The sequence below is a fragment of the Xenopus laevis genome, chromosome 2S, assembly GCF_017654675.1.
Source record: "Xenopus laevis strain J_2021 chromosome 2S, Xenopus_laevis_v10.1, whole genome shotgun sequence".
Lineage (NCBI taxonomy): Eukaryota > Metazoa > Chordata > Amphibia > Anura > Pipidae > Xenopus > Xenopus laevis.
Genome location: NC_054374.1, coordinates 33,223,872 through 33,234,415, shown reverse-complemented (window position 1 = coordinate 33,234,415; position 10,544 = coordinate 33,223,872). Strand labels below are relative to the sequence as shown.

At 38.7% G+C, this 10,544-nt stretch overlaps 1 protein-coding gene across 1 annotated transcript in view; it reads left to right on the top strand.

Annotated features, from left to right (window-relative positions):
- The window catches only part of LOC121400453 (kelch-like protein 15), a 27,469-nt gene extending 19,172 nt beyond the window's left edge, over window positions 1–8,297 (top strand). The window contains exon 2 of the mRNA XM_041583588.1: window positions 7,538–8,297. Within this exon, the coding sequence (XP_041439522.1) occupies window positions 7,538–8,258 (721 nt within the window). The 3' untranslated portion in view covers window positions 8,259–8,297. The remainder of the gene's footprint in view (window positions 1–7,537) is intronic.
- Window positions 8,298–10,544: the final 2,247 nt, after the last annotated feature.

Here is a 10,544-nt window from a genome sequence, read left to right as displayed (position 1 = left end):
TTCTAAGAATACATGATACATTTAAACATAAACAGTATGACATATCAAATGTAAAATTCAATTTTGGTCTTACTAGTTCTTTAAAGATTGAGTGAGATCACTTACTGAAACCACCCAAGAAATCATGATATGGCTGATGGAATAATGAAAACACAAAGTGAATGCAAAAATCATAATTCCTTTATTTATTTTTTTAAAGTTAAAGAACTTTGATAAATGCAAAGTGTGGAAAACAAACAATCATTTCTTATACTGATGCAGTGACACAACCTTCAAAGCAACTCCTTTTGAAACATAAGAATCAAGACGAATTATTCTGACAGGCACAATATTTGCAGTCTACATTTCTGCTCTCCTTTCATTTACCCACCTGCTAATGGCTTTTTCACATTTCATTATTAGAATAGGGAGCATGAGGTGTCAGAATGATGATCTAGAAAAATATTACAGCTCAATGTAACCAACTTCTTGAGAATCCCTTCAGTATTAAATACACGAGCCTTGGGGTGCTAAAACCTTACATGGTTTCTTCATCCGAATAGCTCAGCTTCCTGTAAATCCGGCGTTTTTTGTTTTTTTTTTAAATGAAGAAAACACACAAGAGTTAAGGAACCTGAAGGCTCCAGTATTCTTAAATCAGCCTCTAACTCAAGATGTATGATAATCTCCTCCCATCTGCAAACAACCAGCAGCAATGTAACAGCATGCATATCTAACAGATCCAACGAGTCAGATATAGCCACGATTAAAGGGTATGTAAACGATGGAGAAAAATGTAAAGGGCAAGTCAACCCTAAAATAAAAATTTCCCTAATAAAAGAAAACATAATTCTAAGCAACTTTCCAAACTACATTAATAATGGTCAGTGCTTTTGAGGTTATTTGTAAAAACAATTGCTATTGACAGCAGCCTCTGTTTAACTCATGTTTGTTATTTTTTAAACAATGTTGCAAAAGTCTTGGTCCCCCAGCAAAGACAGGTCTGTTAATCAGCTACCTTGTCTTATATTGTTTTTAACAGTCTGAGCCACCAGAGAACAGAAACGGAACAAACACTGTTTTCAATAGCAATACATATACAAATAACTTAGAAACTGGAGAAAATTTGTAATGAATGTATGTTTCAAATTAGCTCAGAATTATGTCTTGCTTTTATTAGGCTTTTTGAGTGGACATTACCTTTAGTGAGCTCTCTACTAAGTACTTTTGCAATTTTCCATTATATTTTTTCTCCAAGACAATTTTGCAACAGCGCCACGTGCTGGTTACTTTGGCTGACTTCCTACAGTTACAAAAACTTATTATTCCGTTTATACAAATAAAGAGAGCCGGTCAAGTGGATCTGGAAAAACTGAGAAAGAGACATTGCTCATTTCACTTCACATTCATAAGATGCGATACTAGCAGACAAAATATTAATCTTGGAGTGACTAGGTGCAAATTGAGGAGTCAGTGGATAATCTCTAAAAATGAACCCGTACTGTGTTGGACAAGGCCAGATTATTGAACAGAATGGTCCAAACTGGGTAAACTGCCTGGGCATGTATTGCTATTATACTAAAAATCTGATGTTATTATCAGTCACATAATAGCAAGACATTTCTACATCAGTAAGGGCAGCACTACACAGCCGATTTCACTGCGATCCGCCGTGCTGCGCAAATCACAGGCGACGGAAACAAGGTAAGTAATGGCAGTGTTGGAAAGTGTTGCATTGTTGATGCGACACGACTGTCTGATGCAGAGGCAGCGTGCATCGTCTGCATCCAACAGTCGTGTCGCGTTGCATCAATGCTGCGACACGATGCGACAATTGAATTACTTACCTTATTTCCATCGCATCCGACGTGACGCCTGCGATTTTGCACAGTACGTCGGATCGCGGCGGAATCGCCCACGTAGTCCTGCCCTAAAGGGTCGTTGGTGATCTGTACAGCTGATGAGGAATTGAATGTTCTGCTTCCAATTAAGTTGCTCTGTGCCAACAACTCCACTGTATCAGTAAATCAAAATAGTAAAGGAAGGAGAACTCCAGCAGACTCTCTGCAAAACTTTTATTCCTGTTTGTGGAATACTTGGAATAAAAGTTTTGCAGAGAGTCTGCTGGAGTTCTCCTCCTTTACTATTTTGATTTACTGACATTTCTACATCAGACTTACAGCATGAAACTATGTTTGTATCAGTTTCCAGAGAATTACAAAATCCTGATGTTCCAGAATAGAATATGGCAACACAAAAACTACTAAATGAAAAGCAAAGAATATCATCATGGGGGGGGGTCTTACCAATTTAGTAATTATAATTACTTACCTGATAACCTGGGCTGGTGCTCCTGTTCAATGAATACTGCACCGGGCCGCGGTTCTAAGATGGAAGGAGAGCCACATTGCCACCTTCTTCTGTCTCTCACGGATCCTGGCCACTGAGGGTGATTTTTCATCCGATTTTCATGTTTTTTCAGATTTTTCACCCGAAAACTCAGCATTTTGCTCGAAAACTTCAGGGTATTACCAAAAAACCAGCACACATCAAAAAATCATTGGGACTTCTCCTTTGACTTATATGCAACCTCGATAGGTCTAATGGTCCCCATAGACGCAAAGATTTTTCTTGCCGAACGACCGATTTTAGAGAAGTCCGACCAATCCTTCGAAATCATTGTGCGGTTAGTGGGATTCGGATCGTACATCTTACGATTTTTCGTCCAACATCTGTCAGAAAAATTGATCGGCCAGGGTATAAAAAATCTTTATCGTCCCAGTGCAACTATCTATGTTTGCAGGGCCAAGTAGGCAGCTACTCTTCAGTTTTGCTGGCAATATCGCCTGAACTGGTCTTTTTACTTGATGGACATATCGTTCATTTAAACAATCATTTCGAGATAATCGTGGTCTCACGATAACGATTGGATCTTTTAAAAATCTTTACATCTTTGGCCAGCTTTAGATGCCGGATTTTTCAGATTTTGACTTTTCCATCCTCGGGGTTTAGTAAATTCTGAAAAATGTGTGATTTTTTTTTTTAAAAGTCTGGTTTTATATAAAAAAAAAATCACAAATTTTTCATTATTTTTCCATTCGGAATTTAGTAAATAGCCCCCTGTTGTATTCAACTTAGACTGGAAAAAATGCACCTCCCTCAATAAAGGAATGTGGGGAGAGGCTTTTTCTTTGCTGTTTTTCCTCTTCTAAAAGCCTGTTGTGTTTCTGAGGTAGTGACTGGTCTGAGAGCTTAAAAAAAAAACCAAGAGACAAACAAAATAGTGTGTTACACAGTGGAAAGTAGGTTATTTGCAGCCCCAGGGTGCACACTGACTTCTGAACAATGGAAAACAGCAGCATTCTGGTATCTTGTGAAAGAGAAGGAATCAGTGGCGGAACTACCGGGGGAGCAGGGGGTGCGAGCGGGCCAGGGCCCGCACCCCCTCGGGGCCCCCCGGCAGCTCACGCGCGCCACTGACAAAGCCGGCCAAATGCGCCGTATGAGGGCCCGCCCCCTCTAGTGACGCTTATTTTCCTTTGTCACTTGAGTGAAGATTTACAAGTTACAGGAGTGCTGCTGTTTTTCATTGCTATAAATCTTCACTCAAGTGACAAAGGAAAATAAGCGTCACTAGAGGGGGCGGGCCCTCCATACGGCCGCATTTGGCCGGCTTTGTCAGTGGGCGTGAGCTGCCGGGGGGCCCCGAGGGGGTGCGGGCCCTGGCCCGCTCGCACCCCCTGCTCCCCCGGTAGTTCCGCCACTGATTCCTTCTCTTTCACAAGATACCAGAATGCTGCTGTTTTCCATTGTTCAGAAGTCAGTGTGCACCCTGGGGCTGCAAATAACCTACTTTCCACTGTGTAACACACTATTTTGTTTGTCTCTTGGTTTTTTTTTAAGCTCTCAGACCAGTCACTACCTCAGAAACACAACAGGCTTTTAGAAGAGGAAAAAAACAGCAAAGAAAAAGCCTCTCCCCACATTCCTTTATTGAGGGAGGTGCATTTTTTCCAGTCTAAGTTGAATACAAACAGGGGGCTATTTACTAAATTCCGAATGGAAAAATAATGAAAAATTTGTGATTTTTTTTTATATAAAACCAGACTTTTAAAAAAAAAATCACAATTTTCAGAATTTACTAAACCCCGAGGATGGAAAAGTCAAAATCTGAAAAATCCGGCATCTAAAGCTGGCCAAAGATGTAAAGATTTTTAAAAGATCCAATCGTTATCGTGAGACCACGATTATCTCGAAATGATTGTTTAAATGAACGATATGTCCATCAAGTAAAAAGACCAGTTCAGGCGATATTGCCAGCAAAACTGAAGAGTAGCTGCCTACTTGGCCCTGCAAACATAGATAGTTGCACTGGGACGATAAAGATTTTTTATACCTGGCCGATCAATTTTCTGACAGATGTTGGATGAAACATCGTAAGATGTACGATCGTTCGAATCCCACTAACCGCACAATGATTTCGAAGGATTGGTCGGACTTCTCTAAAATCGGTCATTCGGCAAGAAAAATCTTTGCGTCTATGGGGACCATTAGACCTATCGAGGTTGCATATAAGTCAAAGCGAGAAGTCCCAATGATTTTTTGATATGTGCTGGTTTTTTGGTAATACCCTGAAGTTTTCGAGCAAAAAATTCTGAGTTTTCAGGTGAAAAATCTGAAAAAAACATGAAAAATCGGATGAAAAATCACCCTCAGTGGCCAGGAGGGATCCGTGAGAGACAGAGAAGGTGGCAATGTGGCTCTCCTTCCATCTTAGAACCCGCGGCCCGGTGCAGTATTCATTGAAAAGGAGCACCAGCCCAGGTTATCAGGTAAGTAATTTATAATTACTAAATTGGTAAGACCCCCCCCCATGATGGATATTTCTTTTGCTTTTCATTTAGTAGTTTTTGTGTTGCCATATTCTATTCTGGAACATCAGGATGTTGTAATTCTCTGGAAACTTGATGCAAACATAGTTTCATGCAGTAAGTCTGATGTAGAAATGTCAGTAAATCAAAATAGTAAAGGAAGGAGAACTCCAGCAGACTCTCTGCAAAACTTTTATTCCAAGTATTCCACAAACAGGAATAAAAGTTTTTGCAGAGAGTCTGCTGGAGTTCTGCCTTTCCTTTACTATTTTGATTTACTGATACAGTGGAGTTGTTGGCACAGAGCAACTTAATTGGAAGCAGAACATTCAATTCCTCATCAGCTGTACAGATCACCAACAACCGTTTAGGGCAGGACTACGTGGGCGATTCCGCCGCCGATCTGACGTACTGTGCAAAATCGCAGGCGTCGCGTCGGATGCGATGGAAATAAGGTAAGTAATTCAATTGTCGCATCGTGTCGCAGCATTGATGCGACACGACTGTTGGATGCAGACGATGCACTCTGCCTCTGCATCAGACAGTCGTGTCCGCATCAACAATGCAACACTATCCAACACTGCCTTACTTACCTTGTTCCGTCGCCTGTGATTTTGCCGTAGCCACGGGCGGATCGCCGGTGAATATCCGGCTGGTAGTGCTGCCCTTACTGATGTCAGAAATGTCTTGCCTATTATGTGACTGATGAATAACTATTCAGATTTAGTATAATAGCAATACCATGCCCAGGCAGTTACCCCCAGTGTTGGGCCCATCTGTTCAATAATCGTCGGCCTGTGTCCAAGCACAGTACGGGTTCATTTTTAGAGATTCAGCCACTGACTCCTCCAGATGTTGCACCCTAGGTCAGTCCGAAGATTGAGGATATTTTGTCTGCTAGTATCGCATCTTAATGAATGTGAAGTGAACTGAGCAATGTCTCTTTCTCAAGTTTTTCCAGGATCCACATGACCAGCCTCTTTTTATTTGTATTAACGGAATAATAAGTTTGTAGGAAGTCAGCCAAAGAACCAGCACGTGGCGCTGTGCAAAATTGTCTTGGAGAAAAAAATATAATGGAAAATTGCAAATACTTGAGTAGAGAGCTCACTAAAGGTAATGTCCACGTCAAAAAAACAACTTTTTTTTGCCTAATAAAAGCAAGACATAATTCTGAGCTAATTTGCAAACATACATTCATTACAAATTTTCGTCCAGTTTCTAAGTTATTTGTATACTGTTATTGCGTATTGGAAAACAGTGTTAGTGTCCTTTCTGTTCTCTAGGTGGCTCAGACTGTTCAAGATAAATAAGACAATGGTAGCTGATTAACAGACCTGTCTTTGCTGGGGGCCAAGACTTTTGGCGACATTGTTTAACATTTAAAATAACAAACATGAAGTTAACAGCGTCTGCTGTTCAATAGCAATTGTTTTTACAAAATAACCTCAAAAGCAACTGACCATTATTAATGTAGTTTGGAAAGTTGCTTAGAATTATGTTTTCTTTTATTAGGGAAATTTTTATTTTAGGGTTGACTTGCCCTTTAAACATTTTTCTCCAGCGTTTACATACCTTTAATCGTGGCTATATCTGACTCGTTGATCTGTTAGATATGCATGCTGTTACATTGCTGCTGGTTGTTTGCAGATGGAGGAGATTATCATATATCTTGAGTTAGGGGCTGATTTAAGAATACTTGAGCCTTCAGGTTCCTTAACTCTTGTGTGTTTTCTTCATTAAAAAAAACAAAAAACACCAGATTTACAGGAAGCTGAGGTATACGATGAAGAAACCATGTAAGGTTTTAGCACCCCAACGGCTCGTGTATTTTAATACTGAAGGATTCTCAAGAAGTTGGTTACATTTGAGCTTGTAATATTTTTCTAGATCATCATTCTGACACCTCATACTCCCTATTCTAATAATGAAATGTGAAAAAGCCGTTAGCAGGTGGATAAATGAAAGGAGAGCAGAAATGTACACTGCAAATATTGTGCCTGTCAGAATAATTCGTCTTGATTCTTATGTTTCAAAAGGAGTTGCTTTGAAGGCTGTGTCACTGCATCAGTATAAGAAATGATTGTTTGTTTTCCACACTTTGCATTTATCAAAGTTCTTTAACTTTAAAAAAAATAAATAAAGGAATTATGATTTTTGCATTCACTTTGTGTTTTCATTATTCCATCAGCCATATCATGATTTCTTGGGTGGTTTCAGTAAGTGATCTCACTCAATCTTTAAAGAACTAGTAAGACCAAAATTTAATTTTACATTTGATCTGTCATACTATTTACGTTTAAATGTATCATGTATTTCTTAGAAATTCTACGTTTATGTGAACATCCCTGGTCTTGCTAGTTCTTTACATTACAATCTGTTTATTAACACTTTCAAATTTTTCTTTTTTTTTCTCCTTTGCTTTTACCAAGAGGGAGCCCATATAAAGGGCAATGTCTTCCCATTTTTAGCAGATTGTATAGATGGGTGATTAGCTTGTGGGTCATTAGCCCTGCCGCTACTATCCTGCTTATTAATAGCAAGATCCTTCTTCTTCATAAGCCTCGTGTGTGGTGGGAGCTGGAAGGTCCCCTGGTTCCTCTCCGTCCCGATTGCCTTGCCTTGCCATCTTCTAAAGTATTCCGATATGATCCACGTCAAAACAGCTGGCTGCGAATGGCAGACATGTCTGTGCCACGGTCAGAATTTGCTGTCGGAGTCATTGGTAGATATGTTTATGCTGTGGCTGGAAGGACGCGGGATGAAACCTTTTACTCCACAGAGCGATATGATATCATAGAAAATAAATGGGAGTTTGTCGACCCTTACCCTGTCAACAAATACGGCCATGAAGGGACTGTTCTTAATAATAAATTGTTCATCACAGGGGGCATTACCTCCTCTTCAACTTCCAAACAGGTGTGTGTGTTTGACCCAAGCAAAGAGGGGACTGTGGAACAAAGAACCAGAAGAACACAGGTTCTAACAAACTGCTGGGAAAATAAGTGCAAAATGAATTACGCTAGATGTTTCCACAAGATGATTTCTTACAATGGCAAACTCTATGTCTTTGGTGGCGTCTGCGTTATTTTAAGGGCTTCGTTTGAATCGCAGGGCTGCCCCTCTACAGAAGTTTATGATCCTGATATGGATCAGTGGACTATTTTGGCGTCCATGCCAATAGGTAGGAGTGGTCATGGAGTAGCCGTGCTAGACAATCAAATCATAGTGCTCGGTGGCCTGTGTTACAATGGCCATTATAGTGATTCCATCTTAACCTTTGATCCAGAGGAGAATAAATGGAAAGAGGATGAGTTTCCCAGAATGCCTTGCAAGCTGGATGGTTTACAAGTATGCAGCCTGCATTTTCCAGAATACGTTTTAGAGCATGTGAAACGTTGCACATAAAAATAATCAACTCTTGTTTTTAGCAATTTTTTTATAAATGCCTTGAGCTACTCGGATCTTGTGCTAGTCCCATAGCTAAAGGCAGGTTCTCATGGCAGTGACCAGTTGGGTTTCTTTGTTATCTGACAGCATTATATGAATCGGGAGACCCATTGTGAACTTGGCAGACTTGGGGTTTCCGTGCCAGGTCTGACTAAGCTTTGTTTTTTATTTAAATACATTCTGTCCATTTTACAACCTCTCGTCTTTTATTCCTCTGCAGCTGAATCCTCTGTTTCTGTTCTCGTATACAGATTACTCATAAGGCATCAAAAAAACATAGAGCAAATAATTGGGTATGCGGTTAGATGAGGGTTTTTTTTTTCATTGTGAAAAAATGGGAAGACAATATGTAATTTCCCATAAATCCTGATTCTTTCACATGCATGCCCACATTAAAATGACAGAATATTTGCTGGATCCCACATAATGTAATTCCTACTAATCCCTTCCATCCCATATCTGAGAAAGTATCTAATGCTGCCTAACTCTTCTGTTATCTTGTTTTATAAATTTGTTATATCCATTATTTATTACTAATGGTGCTGGTCTTCTGCAAATCTGCCTGTTTTGTTTTTTTTTAACTTTATACCCTTTCAATTATTATGTATTTTATTTTACATGGGCAGTGTTTGTAGTTGCAATATGGCAATGATTCTTGTGTGTCATTTGGGTATTTCTTTTTTAACTTAAAGGGCTGGTTCACCGTTAAAGGAATTATTCAGTGGAAAAATTAAAACTGGGTAAATTGGCCAAAAATTTAATGTATAAAGGCTGGAGTAAGTGAATGTCTAACATAACAGAACACTACTTCCTGCTTTTCAGCTCTCTAACTCTGAGTTAGTCAGTGACTTGAAAGGGGCCCAGATGGGACATAACTGTTCAGTGAGTTTGCAATTGATCCTCAGCATTCAGCTCAGATTCAAAACCAACAGTTATGACCCATGTGCCCCCCCATCAAGTCACTGATTGGTTACTGCCTGGTAACCAGTGGAAACGCAGGAAGTAGTGTTCTGGCTATTATGTTAGACATCCAGTCACTCCAGCCTTTATACATTACATTTTTACCTAACTAACTATATTTGAAACATTTTTTTTTTCTACCCAGTTTTTATTTCTACATTGTTCCTTTAAGTGAACCTTTAGTTTGTTATAGTATGGCCAATTCTAAGCAACTTTTCAATTGGTTTTCATTATTTATTTTTATAGTATTTTTTAATTATTTTCTGTCTTCTTCTTCCTTTTTTCCATATTTCAAATGGGGATCGCTGACCCCATCTAAAAACAAATGCTCTGTAAGGCTACAGATTTATTGTTATTGCAACTTTTTATTAATCACATTGCAATTCAGACCTTCTCCAACTTGTATTCCAGTCTCCAATTTGAATCCGCACATGGTTGCTATATTAATGTGGACCCAGGCAACCAGATTGCTGAAATTGCAAACTGGAGAGCTGCTGAATTAAAAGCTGAATAACTCAAACCAAAATAAAAAAAAGAACCAATTACAAGTTGTCTCAGAATATGACTCACTCACATCAAATTGAATGTTAACTCAAAGGTGAACAACCCCTTTAAGATTTAGTATAGTCTAGACAGTGATATTCTGAGACAATTTGGATTTGGTTATTTTTTTTGGGGGGGGGGGGTTAAAAAATTTAGCAGTTCCCCATGAATTTCAGAAGCAAACTGGCTATAAGAGTCCAATTTACCATATCAACCAGGCAGTCTTTTGAATGAGAGACTGAAATAAGAATAGAAAAATAATTTCACTCAAAACTAACAGTAACCAAACTGTAGTCAATTGTTTTTTGGCTGCCCCATATTTGAAAACAGAAAAGCAAATAATCTAAAACTATATTTAAAAATAATAGGAAAGTTGCAAAAAATATGACTTCCTATAACATATTAAACGTTAAGATAAACTCCCCCTGTGATACAATTAGTTGTGATGTCCCTCTTGCTGTATTTGTGAGTTCACATCATACTTGTTTTGTTTACTTTGCACCACAGGGTAACTGGTCATATCAGAAGACACTTCCCTACCTCTCTTCTTTTTCATTTTAAATAAATGTCTGCAAATTTTCCTAAAGGACAGTGACCTTTATAGGTGCATAAACATTATTTGATCTGCTTTATATATATATATATATACATATATATATATATATATATATATATATATATATATATATATATATATATATTGGATCATTTAAGAGCACTCACGGGTGTTGTGAAAAATAC